At 39.6% G+C, this 23,964-nt stretch overlaps 1 protein-coding gene and 1 long non-coding RNA gene across 5 annotated transcripts in view; one reads left to right on the top strand and one right to left on the bottom strand.

Annotated features, from left to right (window-relative positions):
- Window positions 1-23,964, top strand: part of LOC132538640 (uncharacterized) — a 915,711-nt gene that overhangs the window by 490,653 nt on the left and 401,094 nt on the right. The window lies entirely within an intron of this gene.
- Window positions 1-23,964, bottom strand: part of STARD13 (StAR related lipid transfer domain containing 13) — a 576,918-nt gene that overhangs the window by 284,429 nt on the left and 268,525 nt on the right. Inside the window, exon 1 of one of the 4 annotated variants that reach the window (XM_016186926.2) lies at window positions 8,673-8,825. The exons of 2 other annotated variants lie outside the window; for them this stretch is intronic. In XM_016186926.2, the coding sequence (XP_016042412.2) occupies window positions 8,673-8,796 (124 nt within the window). In that variant the 5' untranslated portion in view covers window positions 8,797-8,825. Of the gene's footprint in view, window positions 1-8,672; window positions 8,826-23,964 lie in introns of those variants that run through there. One more of the 4 variants, XM_060191637.1, reaches the window with a different exon arrangement.

Here is a 23,964-nt window from a genome sequence, read left to right as displayed (position 1 = left end):
CTATTTATAATCTTTCTTTGCTCTAATTCCAGGAGGAAATTGTGTTACCTCCAAAGGCTAGTCAGAATATTGCAGATGTGTTTGGTTAAATTTAACTTATTCTCCTTACAAACACAAAATTATTTTCTGATTATTTTCCCCTAATAAATATTCAACTTTATTATGGGTAAGCCATAAACAGTCAAAGATACAGGTCAGTAAATGAGTGCAATACTGGAAAATTCAATACACAGATTATTTCATACAAACTAATTTTTGTTTGATCAGACTATTCTCAGGTATCATGACACAGGGGAAATGATTTTCCAATATAAAGCTCTTATCTCATTGTAAGTAGGTGGCCAATGAGCTATATAGAACTACACCTGATAAGACCATTTTCATTTAATTAACTACACTTTTAATTTTTACATATGGGTAAAGAAACCTTAAGATGTCATTCTCCGGGAGTTGGGCAGTAGTGCAGAGGGTTACGCGCACGTGGTGCGAAGCACAAGGACCTGCGTAAGGAACCCAGTTCTAGCCCCCGGCTCCCCACCTGCAGGGGAATTGCTTCACAGGTGGTGAAGTAGGTCTGCAGGTGTCTTTCTCTCTCCCTCTCTGTCTTCCCCTTCTCTCTCCATTTCTCTCTGTCCTATCCAACAATGATGACAACAACAACAGCAATAATAACTACAACAATAAAAAATAACAAGGGGAACAAAAGGGAAAATAAATACATAAATATAAAATTTTTTTTAAAGATGTCATTTACATTTTTTAAATTTTACTTTCCAATGCAGTTTCTAAATTTAAAAAGTTTGTTTTATGAGTGAGAATTTTTTAATTAATTAATTAATTTATTTATTTATAAAATGGAAACACTGACAAGTGTTAGGATAAGAGGGGTATATTTCCCACCACCAGAACCCCGTATCCTATTTCCTCTCCTGATAGCTTTCCTATTCTTTATCCCTCTGGGAGTATGGACAGGATCATTATGGGGTGCAGAAAGTGGAAGGTCTGGCTTCTGTAATTGCTTCCCCGCTGAACGTGGGCGTTGACAGGTCGATCCATACTCCCAACATGTCAAATGAGAGATTTTTATGGTTTTTATTTACTAGTAGTTCTTGGGTCAAGTAAATCTTTCATAAATGATTACTGAATCTAGACTCCATTACTGCTCCACTATGAGAATGCTGAATTTAGAAACAGTGTTGTTAATTCAGCAACAAACCAACACATCCATTAATGGAGAGATGACATGGACAGACTCTCTCCAAAGAAGATATCCAGATATCCAGGCAAACAGACACACATACACACACACACACACACACACACACACACACACACACACACACACGCTCAATGTCAGTGATAATCAGAGAAAAACCAACTAAGACAACAATGAGATATAATTTCACATCTGTGAGAATGTCACACATTAGAAAGGACAGAAACAACTGCAGCATTATTTGTAACAGTTAAATATTATAATGTGTAAATATTGTGTACTAAATAAAGGATGTCCTAGAACTTCATAATTGGACCTGTCTTATCTATATTATGTTTCTAAGAAGTACTCTCAATTTGTAAGGCTTTACTCTGTGAGGAAAAAAGAACTCTTCTACAATGTGAGTGCGAATATAAATTGGTTCAAAGCCTGTGGAAAATAGTCTGGAGAATCCTCAGAACCTCAGAAATGGATCTACCCTATGGTCTGTCAATTCTTCTCCTAGTGGTTTATCCAAAGGAAACAAAAACTCCTATTTGAAGATATCTATGTACGTCTATGTTCATAGAAACACTATTGTCCAAACCTGGAAGCAAGTCAGATGCCCAATGACAGATGAGTGGTTGAGAAAGTTGTGGTAAATACACACACTGAAATACTACACACATGTAAAAAATGATGAAATCCTCTTTGCCACATCTTGGATGGAACTTGAAGGGACTATGTTAAAAGATAAGCCATAAGGAAAAAGATGAACACTGGACAACCTCAGTTATAGACAGATCTTAAGAAATGAGGAAAGAAAAGTAAAGCACATGGTGAAACTTGAAATATGTGGTCTCTTGCAGCAAAACCAAAAACTGGGGGCAGGAGGAGACGGGAGGGACAGACTTCAGAGTGCGTTGAGGACCCAGTGCATGATGGTGAAGGGGGACTTAAATTGGTTATGTGAGTGGTATGGGGAGATAAGAAATTGTACCTAAGTGTCAACAACTATCTTGTAAATCATTATTTAATTATTAAAATAATTTTAAAAGTATTGCTATTACTCTAATTCTTTAGAAATTTAATGCCTGTATATGTATACAGAGTTTATACTGTGCTCTACAACTCAGTGCTTGGACCCTTCCTCTCATCTGTATTATCTTCTTAAGTAGCTCTACCTAGTCCCAAGGTTTTACTCTGTATCAGCCAGGTGTCAGTAATGCTCAAATTTATATGTTTGCTTTGACTTTTCTTCAGAATCTGTACTTGACATTCAATTCCTTGACTAACCCTTTATGGTCTAATAAGTATCTATGGCACAATTTAGTTGAGGAATAATTTCTGACTTCTCATCTGTATTACCACCTCCTCCAAATTCCTTTTGCAGTTGCAACATATAAAGTCCATATCTCACTTGGACCATTTAAGGCATATCACTACTTTCTCTAGTTTCTGTCTCTTACACAAACTTCTTGCCCTGGCAAGAAGGTCTAGCTTGATGTTATAACCTGACCCTGCTCATATGAATGTCTGATATGCTCTTGCATTACTTTTTCCATTATGTTCTGAGTGTGGTGCTATTTCTTCTTCTCCTTCTCCTTCTCCATCTCCTCCTCCTCCTCCTCCTTCTTCTGCTTTTGTATTACCTTTTTCCATTATGTTCTGAGTGTGGTGCTATTCCTTCTTCTTCTCCTTCTTCTTCCCTTTCCCTTTCCCCTTCCCCTTCCCCTCCTCCTCCTCCTCCTCCTTCTCCTCCTCCTCCTTCTTCTTCTTACCTTTTTCCATTATGTTCTGAGTGTTCTATTTCTTCTTCTTCTCCTCCTCCTCCTCCTCCTCCTTCTGCTCTTATATTACCTTTTTCCATTATGTTCTGAGTGTGGTGCTATTCCTTCTTCTTCTTCTTCTTCTTCTTCTTCTTCTTCTTCTTCTTCTTCTTCTTCTTCTTCTTCTTCTTCTTCTTCTTCTTCTTCTCCTTCTCTTTCTCCTTCTCCTTCTCCTTCTTCTCCTCCTCCTCCTCCTCCTTCTTCTTCTGCTCTTATATTACCTTTTACCATTATGTTCTGAGTGTGGTGCTATTCCTTCTCCTTCTCTTTCTCCTTCTTCCTCTCCTCCTCCTCCTCCTCCTCCTCCTTCTCCTTCTTCTTCTTACCTTTTTCCATTATGTTCTGAGTGTGGTACTATTTCTTCTCCTCCTTCTCCTCCTCCTCCTCCTCCTCCTCCTCCTCCTCCTCCTCCTCCTCCTCCTCCTCCTCCTCCTCCTCCTCCTCCTTCTTCTTCTTCTTCTTCTTCTTCTTCTTCTTCTTCTTCTTCTTCTTCTTCTCTTTCTCCTTCTCCTTCTCCTCCTTCTCCTCCTCCTCCTTCTTCTTACCTTTTTCCATTATGTTCTGAATGTGGTGCTATTTCTTTTCCTTCTCTTTATCCTTCTTCTTCTCCTCCTCCTTCTTCTCCTTCTCCTTCTAATTTTGTGAAGTGATAAAATCCTTTCTTTTTCCTCTATCTCTTCCTCACCAGGGCTATTGCTAGGGCTCAGTGCCAGCACTATGAATCCACCTCTTTTTTCCTTTCTATTTTGATAGGACAGAGAGAAATTATGAGGGGAGAGAGAGAGAGGAAGATAGACACCTGCAGACCTGCCTCACCACTAATGGAGTTTCTTCCCTTGCAGGTGGGGAACTGTGGCTTGAACCCAGGCCCTTCAGCATAGTACTGTGTGAGCTCAGCCAGGTCACCCACCCCTCCCTGCCCCTACTCCCGTATGATCCTTTTCACCTCTCAAGCAAAACTTTTCTTAGGGGCTTAGAATATTGACTTGTACTAGACACAGAGCTCTGGAGATATCTTACAGTAGTTAAAGTCAGTGGTCACATTGCAACCATCTGGGGAATCTTTAAAAAAAAAAAAAAAAAGAGTGAGCACCATGCCCCATCTAGACAAAAAAAAAAAAAAAATCTCTGAGAGACAGGGCATTTGGATTCATGGAAGGCTACTGATGATTCTGTGTGTAGTTAAGACAGAGAACCTTGGCATAAATGATATGTTTTCCTTCACTGACTTTATGGTATATTTACTTAACTGGGACTTTTTTGTTATTGTTAACATAAATCACGTCTAAATGTACTCTCTTTTAAAGAGATGTTAAAAAAAAAAAACTTTCCAGGTAAGATGATCTGTTTTTTACAGTAAAATGATAATAAAAAACAAAGGCTACCAATATAAAACATGAAAAGGATCAACTAGTATTCTCCTGTACTTTTTGATATCATGAACACATTTAGGTTTTACATGTAACCTTTTGATGGCCCATGTTCTATTCCTGCTCTCCCTTTGCAGTAAAGTCTCAATCCCATGTTTACATCACATCACAGGATGCTACTGTTGACTTTAAGAATGGATGAACCTGTTTTAACATGATGAGAACTCACTGAAATTTTGTGGAATTAGTGTTTCTAATGAAACTCAAACTTTTCAGTGTTTTAAGTTAGTTTATTCTTGGCAAGAACCTACTTCCTGTGTCTCAGAGAAATGATTGAAAATGAGACTATAAAAGAGATCAAAAGACAAGAACATCAATTAGTTCACAAGCTACCTAAATATTGTTATGTAAGTATAAAGAACTCAAACGTATGGATTAAATTTCCATTAAATAGAGAAGAGTTTTTAAGAGAAAGGGGCAGAAAACTCATTTGTATTTTCTAGACCTTAACATTTGAAAAATAGTTTAAGCAGCTAGCAAATTCCCAAAAGCTAAAGGATATGTTTCTCTCTGGAGAATTTAATGCTATTAGAAAAGGGAAGAACTGTCACCAGTGGTGGATGATGATTAGGAGACTTGTAAAGTCAAAAGAAAGTGTCACTCATGCACAGTGAAGGAGCAGCCTATGCATTAAGGCTTATAACAGCATCTCATTTTTTCATACCTTGGTTTCTTTTAGCATTGGGATGGTAGAAGGCAAGGCACACCACAGACAGCCTCCTAAGAAGTTAAGTGCATAGTTCTTTGCTGGTTTCAAATCTCAATAACCCCCTACTCTAGCCCAATAGGATGACTAGGGGAAGAGCTATTTCAGGTGCATCAGGTTGTCCTTGGCATTTCAGGAGGAATGAGACAGCAATTTTTTCCCAGTTGGTTTTGTTATTTCTTTTCAAACAAACTACAAATAACAGCAAGCCTCAGAGGAAAGATTCTGGGTCCATGTGTCTCCATAAAACCTAAGGAAGAGGCACTGTAGTACAGGAGAGAATGGGCATAGGTTGCCTTTGACTTCTAAATACTTTAATTAGACAGCTGCTTTGAACATGAAGGAACTCTGATATCTCAGGAATAAACAGACATTACTACCATTATTATAATAATTAATATTGACATGATGGGTGGACCAAAAAAAAAAAAACAAAAAAGCCTTGCTGACTTCTCTGAGAATTAGAGAATTAGAGTCTTGAAAAATAAAGAAGTACGCATCAACAAAAAAGCTGATTTTGATAAGTCTGTCAGCTATTACAAAACTGGAAAGACCAAGAACTCCCAGCATAAAGTCTTCTTTAACAATAACTCTCTTAACAATTCTGTGTGGAATAAACCTACTTGAAGCCATCTTCATATCTCACATTTTCATTATTATCTGATTATTTTTGTCTCTCTGACATCTGTTAAGATATTTCCCCCCAAATACATGTTGTTCTTTTCCTTTTGTTCTTTTTTTCCCCTCTGCTCTTAAAATATGGCACCACAGAAATCCTGTTTCTGTTTCACTAACAAAATAGACATTCAAAAAAAGAAGAGTTCAAATCAAAAGTGTCTTTCTTTGGGCTATAAAGAAGCAAAAATGATAACCAAATGCCTTAGAATGCTCTCAACAACAAGCACAAGTTTGTGATAAGGAACTTTGAAAACTGTGCTGTTGACTAAGGGAAATATAAAGAAAATTTTAGGGAAATTAAAGAAATCCCAGCACAAACTTCTATCTTCTAGGAAAAACCTTAACATTTTAAAAATGTCAGTGATTTGTATCATTCATTGGCATTATGTAAGTTTTCTTGGGGTACACGCATGCTGTTGTAAGTCTGATGTTTTGAACTGAACCATATACAGAACACTTTCACAAATGCAGAACACTTTCACTAGAACTAATGCCAACATTAATAACTGAAGTATTTCAGTGTCTCATAGCCAAAATTCCATATTTCAGCTACCTTAGCAAGAAAACCCAAGAAAATCAATTTGCATCTAAAAGCTCCTTCATGGAGTTGGCTTGGTTTTGTGGCAAGCATCCCAGCTTGCTTAAAGAAGCAGAAGCTGAAGTCTGCTTGCTTCACAAGAGGATTGTTTGGTCCCAGTTGAATAACCTGCTGGCATTTACTGTTAGTAAAATGGTAAGCAGATTATGGGTAAGTAGATATTAATATTCTGATTGAACAGTTTTAAAACCTCATACAGCTATTTTTAAAAATAATCGCACTGCTCCAGGAGAACTCTTAGACTAACTATTCTAAAACCACTTTCAACCTTCATTTCTGTATATTTATGATCTTAAAAAGTCTCTATGTATAGTTTACTTCCAAGAATCAAAACTGTTTCTCTCTATTTTAACTGAACTGCTAAGTCTAAACTTCATGTGAATAAATTACTTTCCTGGATGTTCTTAATTGTCTTAAGTCTTTACATCATACTCCCTTCCTTTTCAGATCTCTTTTTGAAAAAGACAGGACTGCAGTCATCTTTGGCCTCAGCTTCTATAAAAACCCAGCACAGCCTTGGCAAACCTCCTGGAAAGACTTCTTGTTTCCTAAGAATCCATTGATTTAACAAACTTAACAAACTTAAATAACAGAAGCTATGAAAGAGACATTTGCAGAAAGCATTCTGAAGTTATGAAGCAACAACAGTTTACTAGACCACAAAAATTTCTCTAATGCCATCGCTCATGTAGATTATACAATCTAGTGTATTAATGAGGCAAGTAATTAACTGTTATTAATTGAGGCTTGTAGTACACATACAGATCTTTTAAAATGAGCAGTCAAAACAACTGGGCTACCACAACTTAATCCTAGGTCCAGACTGAAAAATTTGTTTATTTCTTGGGTGTTTACTAAACGAGGCCATTAGGTCAGAGAGAAAAATTGGGCTGGATATTTTATGCAAACTACACAATGTTGGAAGTATCTGTAACCCTTGCTTCTAATTTGACTGGTTGTGCTGATATAGGCCTAATGTTCAAGATCCATTCTCTGTGGGTATCTAATCCAGAATGCTTATATTCAGATGTGATTGCATCTGTATAAAGACAGACATCTAGAAAATTACTTCTGCACTTCTAAACTGAGGGGTGGGGTGGAACCTAGATAAGGTTCTATCTTCCTTCTCCCCCTGGTCATCCCATCCCTCTGCTCAGGCTTCCTCCCTTTTTCTAGCACTGTCTTCCACTCCTGTGGTCACTGGTGAATTCTGAAGATATTGCTGGGTGGACAAGTTACCCCCACAAGAAGCCTATCCAACCACATTTCCCACAATTCCTGAAGCATCTTCCAAGCTGCTAACACTTGGGGGAAATGACCCTAAACCCCACACTGCCATGGAATTGTGCTATGTCGTAGTAATTTTCCCATACTGGAGCCTACGTTGTGAGACCTAAATCTCCCCCTAAGGGTTCTGAGAAGCTTGGACCATTCACTGCACTGGTGGCCCACAGTGAAAGGGCTCTAAAGAACAGGCTCAGAATTAAGATCACAACTTGGAGGCTGGAGGAAATGTGAGGGAAGGGGCTGGCATTCTAACCTAAGCAGGGATTCTTAGGGATCCCTAAGCTGCAAGTGGCCACCTCTTCTCTTACTTGGATTCATGGGCAATAGATTCCAAAAGGGAAGATGGCGGGGGGGGGGGGGGGCGGGGGGGAGGGGGGTGTCCCAAGAGAGCTTGATCCACAACAGGACTGGGGGTCCAGGCAGCGATCTACTTGCATCAACAATCCATTGATTCTTTCCTTAAATCCTCCCAAAACGCCTGAGTAGTCCCTGAGTTTTATGTCCCCTTGCCTTGCCTGGCTCTGCTTCCCACACACTCCATAAACGTGTCCCACGTGGACAGGAGAAGTTGGGAAACAGGTAGCTCTCAGAAAGGGTCGCTTAGGCTGGGCACTCATTCATTCGCTGGGGCTGGGTGGACGTCGGAGGAGCAGGGAGCAGCCGGGCTAAGAAGCGACCTGACACAGACCAATTGGCCAGGTCACCTCCATCCAGCTACCCCCACCACGCGGCGCTCCGCTGAGCTGTCAGCCAGGCGGGCGGGAAGCCCTGTCGCTGGAAGCTAGGGGCCCACCCCGAGGGTGGTGCGGGCTGCCCACTCAGGCCCCAGCCCAGGCTCCGAAAGCCTGTGTGCTGAGCCAGAAGCTGCGGTGGCCCGATGGGCCCCGGCGGGGACGCGGAGGGTGCCACCCCAACCCAGGGCTCCCCGAGTCTCGTGGCCACCACCGACCTGCCAGCCGTCTTTCCCGGACGTTTTTCCACAGCAGCTCCCAGGCTCTGGTAGTGGAGTCCCGCAACTGTTCGCTGATGGACCGCCTGAGCTGCCTCTGCAAAGGTTTCCGTTTGCTGCTCATTTTTGATCCGTCCTCATACCGACCGGCAGCTCAGACCCCCGGTGACCCCAGGCGCCGAAGCCGGGCTTCCCGCCGGGCTGTGGGGACCCGCCGCGGATGCCCCATGAGTGCGCCACCCTTCAGCGCTCGGGGCTCCGGGGCGCGTCGGCCGGGATGCGTGGGCGCCCAGCGCGCGGGGCCAAGAGGGAATGTCTGCGCTAGGTCTCCTCGCTACTCCTTTCCCACTTTCCCTCCTCTCCCGGCCCTCGCCCCGCGCTCCTCCGCTCCCCTTCCTTCCGTCCCTCCCCCCTCTCTCCCGGACTGTGGAGCGCCCCACTCCTAGCCCCAGCAAGCTTTCTCACCCTCATTTCCCATCCCCGCTTTAAACCAGCCGCCTGACCCTGAAGGCGCCCACTTAAGGGCTTTTTCACCCCGCTTTTCCATTTTATTCACAATCCTGGGGCTGTTCTATAGTCCTCCTATTTCTTAATACTTTGAATTTTTTAAGTGCCAGAAACCTCCACCAGCACAACGACAAAAATTGCAAAATATGCCGCACCCGAGGTTTCTAAATTCAGGTCACTTGAAATCAGCTAACATTCTTGGGGAGCTCAATGTTGGAGCCCTTGTCCTCTATGTAAATCTGTCTTGGTTTCATCAAAGCATTATTTGACTGCGTCCTACAGTCAAGTTAAAATGATATAGAAAGTCAAAATATCAATATATTCATTGCATAGGAAGTAAATTATAAGCATTAGGGTCTGTCCCTGAGGATTCTACATAAAATACATTACTCTGGTAAAGCGTTAAGATTCAAATGCAACTTTAAAAGTGGATAATATGAGGGAAATATTAAAATTTTGGCTAATAACATAGATTTATAATTAGAAATTAATTTGGATTCCTGCAGGGAAAGGAAATTCACTGGCCCTTTAAGAAATGCCTGAGAAGGTGAAGTTCAAACCCCAAACCTCCAGCCTAAGGTGAACACACTATTAGCTCTGGCCTCAGAATGCCATCCTATTACCAAGATTTTCTCCTAAAGGATCTCTTAAAGGATCTCAGAGAAATTAAGACAACATTTGACATATTTTAACCATGAAATAATGTGATTAATGTCCTTATCTCAGGTTTGGTGAGAGGAACTAGAACTTTTCAAAAGAAAATTGCTAGATTCTTTTTTCTTTCTGTCTGTCTGTCTTTCTTTTTTTTAACCAGAGCATGGCTCTGCTATGGTTTATGATAGTGCTGGGGGATAGCATCAGGAACCCTGGGGCCAAAGGACTGAAGGTCTTTTGCATAGCCATTATGCTATCTCCCCAGCCCCTTTACAGAATTCTTTAAACCATAACATTGCTTGACTCTCATTTCTCCTTAGTTGTTTTAGTATCAGACTGCCAAATAAGACGCAAAAATTAGAAATTTAAATGTATGTTTTTCGTTGTTGTTATTTTATTTTATTTTTATTATTTTATTATTTTGTTGTTGTTTGTTTCAATCAGAGCACTGTTCAGTTCTGGTTTAGGATGGTGGCCTATTGAAGCTGGGACCCCTGAAGCCTCAGGCAGAAAAAGTCTTTTGCATAACCACTGCAGGCTGCTCCCAGGTCTCCCAACACCCTTTCTATCATATAAATTGCTACTGATTTAAGGAACAGAAATAAGTAACTACCTGAAGTATTCCTTGGACAATTCTATACTTTTTGTAGCTATTCCTTCAACCCCTTTATATTCTTAGTAGAAACTAAGAGTGGAGGGGAGAAATGATGGTATAAACAGTAATATCTTACTTTGTTACTTTTATTTTGCTGTCTTAAATATTAGTGAAACACACTTAAGAATAAGCTGGAATTTAATGATTGAGCTTTTCATGTCATCCTGCTAAACCTTTGAAATTGTCAGTTATGAAGCAATAAGTCATGGATTAGATAATGGACCTGAGACTATGACAGCCAGTTACAGACTAATCCAGATTGCTTTCTGGAATCATGCCAAACACCCATTTGATTACATCGTCTGTTTTGTATGCACATAGTAGTAACTGGCTAGTAGTGGTAAAGAATAAGATCTGTGTTATCTTACAGTGACTGCTGTGCACTCTAACAACAAAATGTTTCATGATTTCATTGCCAGGAAATCTGTTTTATAAATCTTTTTGGAAAAAGGATCTAATTGAATCAAACAGAGGTGTTGATTGTAATATTATATTCACAGCTATAGAACAGCATGAGGGACATTCCCAATATATTTGTGATCACAAGTCCAAATATCTTAGACCCCACTACCCTTTCTGTTGTACTGCTTTTTTTTTTTAATTCGGATATCATGGATTAGCAATTTTCTTTAAGTGACTAATTTAAAGATAAAATCTAACATTGCATATTTGTTTCGCTTCGGCTATTGGAGGGCCTATGCATTCAGGATTGTCCAAAGAAAGTCAGATGAAAGATTAAGTAATCTTCCCAGAACAGGTGCTGCTTGCCTGGCCTGGCTGCTAGTCCTGCTGGAAGAAATCACAGCTGTGTAGCTGCAACTGCTACTAATACCAAGGGTTTCAAATACAATAGGAATTTAGGAACTACTCGGGATCTTTCATATACACCTATAAACAGCAGCCACACCCATAAGCCCTAACTCAAAATTGAACTTTAAGTAGAATTTTTTTCCTCCCCTCTGGGTACTCTACCCAAAGCAGAAGATAATACCTTCTACTTCAGGGGGAAAAAAAAATAGGAAGGAGCGAGGAAGGAAGGAAGAGAGGGAGGAAGGAAGGAAGGAAGGAAGGAAGGAAGAAAGAAAGAAAGAAAGAAAGAAAGAAAAGAAAGAAATCATGCAGTTGCTTACTGCTACTATTTCCTGCTTGTTCCTTTCCCTCTTAACACAATGGTAAAGGTATCATCTCTCTTCCTATTCAAGACCTAGCCTTTGGCCTGTGCTCCACTTACCAACCACCCTTTCTAGTTCCTCCAAGGACTAGAAATGCTACACAGCATTTTTCTCAATTTCTTATACCCTCAATCCCTCTGCTCTAAAGGCTCAACCATCAAGTTACTCTTCTTGAAGTCAAATAAAAATCAAAACACCAACAATCATAATGAAACACTGCTATCTTTACCCTGTATCGCTTGGAAAAGAAATCATGCTTTATTAACACTGTGATCTGAGCTCCCTCACTACTTCATCAAAAGTAGTCTCATCAAGGTCATCAGTGGTTATCTGGTTGCTAAATATAAGGTCACTTCCAATTGTCCTTTCTGGGGCATGTGGATGATGGGACATTGCTGACCAATGACTTCCTCATGACACAGCCTTGCCACGTAGCTGACATCTCCTCTGGGTTTCTCACTTTTTATACCATGCCCCATATGGTTATGGTAGACTTAGTTCCATACCCTGCAATGTTGGCATTTCGTGAGATTCCGTTCTGAACTCCTTCTTTTTCCCTTATGCTTTGATCTCTGGGTAACGTACCCTTTCAGTCACTCTTGGCTTCAACTTTGGTCACACCCTTCACCTCTCAAGAAAGTACTTCTATTTAAACTCTTTCCTTCTACCCCTCGCTCCCAAAAGAATTTTGGTCTATACTCCCAAAGGAGAGAAATTCTAAGGGAAGATGACCAGAGGGTTCTGAACTCCAGTGCCACTGGAACATGGAACATTTGTCACCAGAAATCTTTGTGTAACATCAATGAGAAGAAGGAGAATTTGGAAAACATCTCTTATTTGAACAGGAAGAGGAAAAAGGAAGGACAGTCACTCAGAAGTAGTAATAGGTGTAGGTATAACTTAGAAAGGAAGTAAGGAGGGGGCGGATTGGGCAGTGGCGATTGGATTAAATGCACACAGTACAAAGCGCAAGAACCTGCCCAAGGATACCAGTTTGAGCCCCAGGATCCCCACCTATAGGAAGGTCCCTTTACAAGCAGGGAAGCAGGTCTGCAGGTATCTCTCTGTCTCTCTCCCCTCACTACCTCCCACTTGCCCTCTCAACTACTCTTTGTCCTATCCAGTAAAATAAAAAAAAAAAAAAAAAAAAAAAAAGGCCACCAGGAGCAGAGCAGTGGAGTTGTATTGCAGGCACCAAGCCCCAGCAATAACCCAGTAGGCAAAAAAAAAAAAAAAAAAAAAAAGTAAAGTCAGGGACATAGAAATGAGTACTAATGGGGGAAAGTATACAGATAATCAACCCATATCTATGACCTTGGAAGAACTATGGCAGTTCCCATTGAAGGGAGATGAAGGCACAGAACAATGCTGGTGGGAATGGCATAGAGTTATACCCCTATTATCTTATAAAATTTTAAATAATTAAAAAAAACCAAGTAATTAACAGTTTAAAAAATAAAGTACTTATTTTTAAAAGTATGGCTGGAAGCAGGGTCAGGTTTAACTCTGGAAATGTTTCTGCTCCTGAACAGTGATCTACTTATAGTCTTGTATTGTGAACTATGCAAAATAATCCATGGACACATACACAAGAATCAATCAATGTTACTATCAATACTATTTGTTAGGCCAACCTAACAAAAATCTTTCCTGAGTCTAAGGGGACCTTTCCTGACACCCAATCTAAGCACTCCACTCTCTCTCGTGACACCCTAACTTTCCCTCATACTATTAACACTTCCATGTGTTTTCTTGATTGTTGGTGGTCAGTCTCCAAGGCAAGTATATTCTAAGCAATGTAAGAACAGAAGCCTTATCTATTTGGTTCATCAGTGCAGCCTCAGCAGCTAGAACAGTCTCTGGCACTTATGTTATAAAAACAAAAACAAAACAAAAAGAACAAAAACAGCCTTGTAGAATAAATTGGTGATTATAGTTCAGTGCCATATATAATTTCCTGATGGCATTTCTAAAATTTCCTCTCTAAACATGCTCTTCTATCTCTTTTTTCTGTTAAACACTTATGGTATTACCCATCTTACATCCAAGGGAAAAAAATCTAAAAACATTCTAAACTCCTGCCAAATTCCTTATATTGCTTTAATCTTTTCCACATTATCTTTGTCTTTGATCTTCCTCTTGCATCTTCATTTCTGAAGTAATTGGTTAATTCCATTTTCTTCTTTCCTGTGTTTCAGCAGAATGAAATTCATCTTAGAAAGCAATTGTTTTCACTTAATTCTATGTCCTTATTCCTTCTACTTAAACACTCTTCCTCTTTTTTTTTTCCTTTACTCATCCTTAAACATTTAATTCAGATGTCCTGAAAGACTTCCACAAATTCAAGTGGTTGAACTACTCCTCCTCTTCTGAGTTCTTAAGTACCAAGGTGTCATATCTCTAGGTGGACTTATCACAGAACAAGGACTTATCACAAAACAACAGTTGTTTTCTTCTCAGTGTCTCCACCAAACCTGAGTGACTCCAGCTGGAATTAGTACTTTTACTTCTGATTCTACCATGCCATTTCCTACTGTGAGCAGTGCACAGTAGGATCATATAATAACTAAATGGATATTGTTAGCAGGGTTATTATCACTGGAGCTTGGTGCAGACACTATGAAACCATTGCTCCTGGCAGCCATTTCTCCTTAGTTTATTTGTTTGTTTGTTTATTTATTTACTTAGACGGAGAGAAATTGAGAGGGTAGAGGGAAATAGAGAGGGAGAGAAAGAAAGACACCTGTAGGCTTGCTTCACCTCTGGGGAAGTGGTCTCCCTATAGATGAGGAGTCAGGACTTGAACCTGGGTCTTTGCTCATGGTAATATGTGTATTTAACCAGGTGAACCATAGCCTGCCCCCACTGCCACTAGAGTTTTAAATAATGTTATTACCATAGCCTATTCCTTAGGACAAATGTATATTCTTAAAGATCTATTTATTTATAAGAGAAAGGAGAAGAAAGAGAACCAAAGCATCACTCTGGCAGGATCAAACTTGGGACCTCATACTTGAGAATTTAATGCTTTATCCACTGTGCTGCTTCCCAGGCCACATAAAAGCACATTTTAATGATTCTGTGATGTCACTGCCACTCTCCTATGAAGCTGAATAATTTAAAACATTCAAATAATGCAAATGGATTATTATACTGTTTTAAACACAGAATATTATAAAAAGAAACATTAAAATCCCTTGTATATTACTAGAATGTGTGTTGGCAACAACTGAAATTTTTCTTCCCAATTTTCTTTGCATATTTAAAAAAATTTAATAACTTTAATACCAATTTTTAAATTGTTTCACTTAGCATTAGACTATGGTCTCTCCCTTCCTTTCTCTCTCTCCCTCCTTTCACTATCTCTCTCTTATGAAAGCAAATACATGTGTGTATAGTTTTAAATAAATACATAAAGTCATGTTAGACATATACACCATAAATCATCATAAAATTTGTATGATTTTTGGCAGCTGGTGAAATAGTCCACGGGCAGAGTGTGGGACTTATATGTCTAAGTCTCAAGGTATAATCCCCAACACCACACATCCCAGAGTAGTACTCTGGCTTCCTTTCTTTTTCTTTTTCTCTACTTCATATAAAATAAATAAATCTTCAAAAACTTGCATAATATTGAGTATCTAATTCTATTTTCTGAAATTACTGACCCTACCATAATAAACAACTATGGAAAATGGAAATATGTATGTGGTTTTTTTTTTCCTGCTTTTTACTTTATTCTACATAACTATACAAATCTATTTAACTATACAGCCTATCCAAAGAATGCAAAACCCCATCCACAAAGATCTATGAACACTTGTGTTCAAAAAAGCAGTTTGTAGAAGCCTAAACCTGGAACTAGCGCAGTGGACAGACTAAGTGATTAAGAAAGTTGTGGCAGAAGTGGATTAAGAAGATCTGAAAGGGAAACTAAAAGCAGGACCTGATCAAATTGTAAGTAGGGCACCAAAGTAAAAACCCAGTGGTGAGGGGTAGACATGCAGCTTCCTGGGCCAGTGGGGGGTGGGAGTGGGCAGGAGGGATGGGTCACAGTCCTTTGGTGGTGGGAATGGTGTTTATGTACACTCCTAGCAAAATGTAGACATATAAATCAATAGTTAATTAATATGAGAGGGGGAAAATCAATTGTATGTCTCAAAGTTTCTCAAAACACAAACTGAATCCTTTTAATATATAGGCTGTATATTTGATATGCAGACTCTCTCAAAAGCCTAGACCAAGTAGATTAGAAGCATCCAATAGCACAGCTATATACAAGATACTGGATACTGTACAGCAAACCATAACCAAGGGACTTTTCAAAGTTAACCCAATTAACAAATAATGTGATGATAACATTAACTATCGATTGTCTTTTTGAACCCTAAGACAGCAGGAACCTCACATCTCCACTATAGAGCCCCTACTTCCCCCAGTCCTGGAACCCTTGGATAGGGCCCACTTTCCCGTATGCATCTCCCAATCCAAACCAAATAATATTGCATCCGCCGATCACAACCTAACCAACGCAACGATTGCCACCTCAACATGCTTCACCTCAGACTGTGTCCAGAGACTTCACCTGTGGAATAACAACCCTTCAGCTTCATTACTCGGGTGAGACCTTTCCTTTTATAGTACACTCTAATTTCATCTCAGGTAGTTCACTTTCTAACAAAGTCCCATAACCTAGATATACACCAGTTTCTGTGAGAGAGAGCTTATGTTCACACGTATCCATAAACTACTGCAAAATATATACCTGAAAGCAGTAGTACACTAGAGTTTGCAGTGAGTACCTCCCTAACACTTCCTCTCCACTATTCCAAGCTTGGGATCCATGATTGCTCAACAAATTGTTTGGCTTCGTATGTTAACTCTCTTTTCAATCACCAGGTTTCAGATGCCACCAGGATGCTGGCCAGGCTTCCCTGGATTGAAGACCCCACCAATGTGTCCTGGAGCTCAGCTTCCCCAGAGACACACCTTACTAGGGAAAGAGAGAAGCAGACTGGGAGTATGGACCGACCAGTCAACGCCCATGTTCAGCGGGGAAGCAATTACAGAAGCCAGACCTTCTACCTTCTGCAACCCTCAAAGACCCTGGGTCCATGCTCCCAGAGGGCTAGAGAATGGGAAAGCTATCATGGGAGGGGGTGGGTTATGGAGATTGGGTGGTGGGAATTGTGTGGAGTTGTACCCCTCCTACCTTATGTTTTTGTTCATTAATCCTTTCTTAAATAAAAAATTTAAAAAAAAAGAAAGTTGTGGTACAGGGGCCTAGGTAGTGGCACACCCGGGTAAGTGCATATTGCATGAAGCACAAGGACCCTCGCAAGGATCTGGGTTCAAGCCCCCGGCTTCCCAACTTCAGGGGGGATGCTTCACAAGCAGTAAGAAGTTCTTCAAGTGTCTATCTTTCTCTCTGTCGGTCTCCCCTTCCCTTCTCAATTTCTTTCTAATATCCTATCAAATAAAATAGACAAAAATGTCTGCTAGGTGCCAGGGCCAAGCCCCAGTGAGAACCCTGGATGCAAAAAAAGGAAGTTGTAGTATGTATACACAATGGAAGGCTACTCAGCTGTCAGAAATGAAGAAATATTTTCCTTATCTACATCTTGGCTGGGACTTGAAGGGATCATGTTACGTGAGATAAGACAGGAGGAGAAAAATGAATACTGGATGATCCTGTAGATGACACTTAAAAAACAAGAGAAGCTGGGCAGACGACCCCACCATTGTATCCTGGAGTCCGCTTCCCCAGAGCTCTGTTCTATCTACTAGGGAAAAAGAGAGACAGGCTGGGAGTATGGATCAACCTATCAATGCCCATGTTCAGCAGGGAAGCAATTACAGAAGCCAGACCTTCCATCAACTGCACCCCATAATGATCCTGGGTCCATAATTCCAGAGGGTTAAAGAATAGGAAAGCTATAAGGGAAGGAAATAGGATACAGAGTTCTGGTGGTGGGAATTGTACCCCCCTTATCCTATGGTCTTGTCAGTGTTTTCATTTTATAAATAAATTTTTAAAAAATTTAAAAAAAGAGAAACAAGGGAAGATAAGGCAGACAGTGAAGCCTGGACTAGAAGAGTGCTGTATTGCAGCAAAGGAAAGGATACTGGCCTAGGAAGAGATTGAGGAAGAGGTTGTTAGGTATACAGTGAAGGTGATTCAGAAGGACTTGGGTTAGTGGTTGGCGTGGGGTGCAGCCACCTATCACAGGAAGGTAAGAGCTTCTGTCACGTGTCAACAACTGTCCTGCAAGCCATTATTTCTCCAATAAAATATGTGTATATTAACCCACAATGACCCTGGATCCATACTCCCAGAGAGATAGAGAATGGGAAGGCTATCAGGGGAGGGGGTGGGATGTGGAGATCGGGTTATGGGAATTGTGCAGAATTGTACCCCTCTTATTCTATGGTTTTGTTAATGTCATCTTTCTTAAATAAAAAAAAAATATGTGTATATTAAAAAAAAAAATTCAGTTCCTGTCCCAGACCAGCAATTCTATTAGGAGAAGCTGATGGGTATTTTCCTTTATTTCATACTGTCTTTTTTGAGTTTCATTATAAGAAATTGCCTTCCCTGCATTGATCCATTTTCTTTCACTGTAAGACTGGAGGTAAAAAGCTCACTGGAACACTTTCCCTGCTTCTCCCTCCCCCAAGAGAGAAGTGATGTTGCAACAATTCTTTCAGGCTCTCTTTAAGGTACATTTTGTGCTTCTCTTGGGGATTTTGAAGTGGAACTTCATTGTTTTTGTCCTCATAAAAAATGTTGCTGTGTCCAGAGACTTCACGTGTGGAATGACAACCCTTCAACTTCATTACTCGGGTGAGACTTTTCCTTTTATAGTATACTCTAATTTCATCTCAGATGGTTCACTTTCTAACAAAGTCCCAAAACCTATATATACACCAGTTTCTGTGAGAGAGAGCATATGTTCACATGTATCCGTAAACTACTGCAAAATATATACCTGAAAGCAGAAGTACACTAGAGTTTGCAGTGAGTACCCCCCTAACACTTCCTCTCCAGTATTCTAAGCTTTGGGTCCATGATTGCTCAACAATTTGTTTGGCTTCGTACGTTAACTCTTTTTTCAGTCATCAGGTTCCAGATGTCATCAGGATGCTGGCCAGCCTTCCCTAGACGTAAGACCCCACCAATGTGTCCTGGAGCTCTGCTTCCCCAGAGACCCACCCTAATAGGGAAAGAGAGAGGAAGACTGGGAGTATGGACTGACCAGTCAACGCCCATGTTCAGCGGGGAAGCAATTACAGAAGCTAGACCTTCCACCTTCTACAACCCACAATGACCCTGGGTCCATGCTCCCAGAGGGATAGAGAATGGGAAAGCTATCAGGGGAGGGGGTGGGAAATGGAGATTAGGTGGTGGGAATTGTGTGGAATTGTACCCCTCCTACCCTATGGTTTTGTTAATTAATCCTTTCTTTAAAAAAAAAAATGTTGCTGAAAGTTCTAGAGAAGCCAAGTTTTAATGCTGGTTCTTTAGCTTAGAGTCACCAATCTATGCCTCCCACTAGGTGTCTCTTAGCACCCCATTCTGTGCTTGGAACCTGCCTGTTTTGAAATATTGTTGGATTGCTTTCTAGGTTTTGTTCAGTTAAGTAAACTTGTTGAACTTGGATTTTTTTCCCCCACAACAGCAGTCACTGGGGCTGAGTGCTTGCACAACATCTACTGCTCCCAGAAGCCATTATTACATTTTTTAAAAATTATAATAGAGACAGAAACAGGGCAAGAGATGGGAAGAAAAAAGGAGTGAGAAAGAAAGACACCTGTAGCCTGCTCCACAGCTTGTGAAGCTTCCTCCCTACAGGTAAAGACCAGTGGCTCAAACTCGGGTCTTTGTACATAGTAACTTGAGGATCTTGGTCTTTCTTGGAAGCAAAATTTAGTGTTATCTCTGTACTACAGATCAATAATTTTGGTTATGTTTAGTATCTTCCTGACGTTGACAACTAAGTGTCTGGACTCTTGTAACTTCATAAATACTGTGATGCTTTTCTATTATTTTCATGCCCAGTTTAGAGAACCATCATTAGCAAATGGGAAACCCTAAGTGAGTGTGTCATAAATCTCTGATTGCACTCACAGGCTACTGGACTGAAGACATTTCATGTGATTAGTATCATCTTTTTTAAACTTCCACTTTAGATACTCTGTGGCATTCTAACCTGTCTGCTTCATAGACTCTAGCAAATTTAAATTACCATGCAGGTTTATTTCATTAGATTGAGATAGGCAAATTGACCATTAAGATTTGTTCCTTTTGCTTTAATTGCCTGTAGATATAGAGTAGTTAAAGACTTCAGTACATTTGAGAGACCTTCGAACATACACTGGGAGCACTTTTCTTATGTTAATATCATTGTTCGTAAAGCAAATGATGACTATTTGACATGTACTGGGAAACAGCCTTCATGTAGTAGTTTGTATAGTAGCTGAGCAGGTGAAGGAAATAGAAAGTGGATTTTATATCTATAAGTGATGTTCTTCAGCCCTCAGCATCGCTAAAATGGGTATGATAAGTGTTTACCCATTTATTGTCATTAATATATTTCTGCATAATTAATGTTTAATACAAATATTTCACAGGCATAATTTTAAATTATAGTTCCTGATATATAGTTGAGGAAAACTAAAAATGCAATTTCTTCTTTGAAGCCTCAGGAGTTCTTTCTTTAATTCCATTGATGGCTTTGTCCTATTTGTGTGACTGGAGCCATCATTTTATTTGTCTTTGCTTTCTCTGTACCTGAAACCACTGCTAGCACTTGATATAGAAAAATAATTCTTGAATTTGATTTCTCTGACTATTAGTTCTCAACATGAAAGGTACAAGACTTTGATTCCTCTTACAAAGCCTCTGTTGACCACCTATACTCCTTTTACTCTTCTTCCTGTAATCAAAACTCACTTTATTTGATTCAAATTACATTCCATGGTAATGTTTGATTCCTTTCATTGCATAACTTGCACCTTCACTAGTTTGTAATATCCAGGGATCAGGGAATCGTCTCTTCTCCTGGACTCAGAGTCCCAGCACTTAGAGCAGTATCTGATGTAATGAAGGCACTCAATGACTATATCATTTGCTAAGAACATTTATGCCAGGATTGGAAATTATAAATGTCTCATGCATCTACCCTGTATCTTTTGGAGAATTTAGTTCTTTTGAACTCACATTTACAGGAACTTTTGTCTTCAACTCCTCTTGACCTTCCTACTCCTATAGACACACCCTGGGCTAAGCTACCACCCATACTTCTTGGCTTCCAAAATCTTGAACTTTATCTCAGTTTCTGTGCTATCATATACCCTTCCAGCATTCCTCACCTTCTCTTAGGATCTTTGCTTTTGCTTTATTTAATCAGCTTCTCTCCTTAGCTTCAATCCTTTCTAAACCTTGGATTAATCTCCTTGAGCCAGCTTTTCAACCACTTTCTCATGACACACACACAGTTATTTTAGTGTCTAGTTATTCCATGCCTGTGTGGTAAAACCCCTCTTCCAGGCCACCGCAGATATTGCTGAAATCCAAATCTTGATAACTGGTGACATGAAGCTGATGAGGTAAGGGTAGCCAGCAAAAATGTCCACTATGTCGCTAACTAGATTTTATTCCTGTTCTCCACAGTGACTAGTTCAAAACTCTTCCACCACCAAGCCATGTTTTATCTGTTTACTTATTTAAAAATTTTTAGACAGAGAAAGCAGAGGCAGAGAGAATAGAAGACCATAGCACTGAAGCTTCCTTTAGTTCTGTGGGGGCTAGGCTTAACCCAGGGTTACACACATTATCCAAGTGAATTATTTCACCAGGCTTTAAAAAGATAGATTATTTATTTGTTAATAAGAATGATAGGCGGACGCAGAAGCAGACAATGCTCAGGTACATGTGTTATTGATGACTGAATTCAGGACCTTGTGCTTGAGAACACATGTTTTCTCCAATGCACCATCTCCCAGACTGCTCCATGAACTCTTTTAAAATATATATATATTTTGTGGTAAGGTATACATAATGTATATCATTTTAACTCTAAGTATAAAATTCAGTATCATATTAGTAATGTATAAACATTACTGTTATCTACACCCCACACTTTTTCTTCATCTCCCACAAAACAAACAAAAAAACCCCATCAATATTAGCTACCCCATAAACAATAAATAACCCTGCCTTTCCTCCTATTCCCAGTCCCTGATAACCTCTACACTGCTTTCTGTCCCCTTGAATTTGCCATTTCAAGGTACCTCACAGCAGTCATACACATATTCTTCCATTTCCTTTCCTCTTCCAGCTAATTAGTGGAGAGGCTTCACAGAGAAAATAGATAAACTAGCAGTTTTCCTGCCTGCACTCACTTCTGTCTCACTGACTTTGCATTTTACCAAGCACTCAGAGGAACAGCTTTACTCCCTTGATGGACTTACTGAACACAAAAGAACTAAAAAAATGGACTCTGGAGTAAGCTAGGAAAACTCAGGCTGCTGCATATGATACAGTACAACAGTCAGGGTTGGAGAAGGAAGTTAAGGATACCAGATTTGAGACTCTCCTCCCTCTGCCCCACCTCCCACAACACTTGACCTGTAGGTAATAGCAGCCAAAACTGAACACAAGATTATCTAGCAGAAGAAATGTCATGTATTTCATCAAAGGGGCTTTGTAGATGATGAATCATGAGTAAACTAAATACAAAATACAAGCTTTCAATGCTGTGGAGAATATATCATGCTCTCTGAAACCCTCACATATGAACTATAAATTCTTTGCTAGTCAAGAAAACACTTTGTTCTATTTCTCTCTGCTCAGTATACTTTCCTTGGTGAAATTTGAAATCAATCATTTTTAATAGAGACATTAATTATGCAGTTTCACAAATCCATTCTGTTTTTCTCCCCAAATTTGGTGGTTTCATTTTTATATGATTTATTTTGGCCACATCCATGTGGTTTTACAACAATATTTTCATTAATACTTCATTGTCATGCCATAAGATTTACCTGTTTGCACTGGGTGCTGACTCAGCCAGTAGAATGCACATGTTTCCATGTGTAAGGACCTGGGTTCAAGTCCCCACTCCCCACCTATAGGAGAGAAGTTTCACGAACAGTGGAAAGGTGCTGTAGTTCTCTCTAAAAATAAATAAATAAATAAATATTAAATTATAAGGGATCAAACAAAATAAAGGAAAGAAATGGCTTCCAGGAATGGTGGAATTGTGCAGGCATCAAGCCCCAACAATGACCCTGCTGGCAAAAACATATACAAACAGACAAACACATATGCTTTATTTTAAGCAAGTGCTTTCTTTCATTTTTAAGTTTTAAAAAGTAACTTTACTGAGGGCTTAATGGTTTGGCGTAGTTATTGACATATGGACACTATTTCCATCTCCCCCTCACACTCAATGCATGTCCACTTCTTCCATCATGCAGCAGGACTCCAACACCTTCTCTACCCCTCTCTTCCTCCTCTTCCCCAGACTTCTGTAGTATTTTCTTAATATCACTAGTTAGAGACTTCTCAGAAAGCTTATATAACCTTTTCTTTATTTCCAGGATCATAGATACAAAATACTATAATTAGTTAAGTAAATGTACCTTTGACCTATATATTTATATCACTTGGATATAATTCTTGAAATATTTGAAAATATTATTTCCCAAAATTTCATTAGCTACTGTAAGAAAGACAGAAGACAGAACTCTGTCAAAGACACTAACAAGATTTAATAAATATTTCTGAAGCTGATAATATGTTTGTCTTAGATTTACAGATTTCCCAGTAAGCAATCTGAACACAATGAACTCTTAGAGACGAGTTATCTCAGAAACTTGTATTCCTCTCTTCCAAAACAAGATTTCTTAGACATGACTATCTTAATCTTTATATTCCTAACTTTAGCTCTTCTGTTATTTCAGGCAACATCATAAAAACCTAGCCAAGGTAGCTGCTTTTGAATTTAGATTTCTACTTTCCTCTTTAAAGTTTCTAAACACCTGTCTAACCAACTAACCCAGCTTTTCTTCCTTCACCACCATTCAGTTCTGTCACATGATGCTGTGAAGTTTTGGTTCTCTTAGCTTTTTAAACACCTGCAGTTCAATAACAAGGATAGTATTGTTTGGCCATTTCACTTAGCAATGAGTTGATTTACTTGTCAAGATAAACTGCACTGTACATATTGTTGGATCTCTGGATTAATGCCTTATAAAACAGCACATTTACACAGTTCTAGGCCTTTCATAAGCATTGAAC

This window comes from Erinaceus europaeus, chromosome 5 (assembly GCF_950295315.1).
Source record: "Erinaceus europaeus chromosome 5, mEriEur2.1, whole genome shotgun sequence".
Taxonomy (NCBI): Eukaryota; Metazoa; Chordata; class Mammalia; order Eulipotyphla; family Erinaceidae; genus Erinaceus; species Erinaceus europaeus.
The sequence above is the reverse complement of the archived record's forward strand: the minus strand, read 5'-3'. Positions and strand labels throughout refer to the sequence as shown.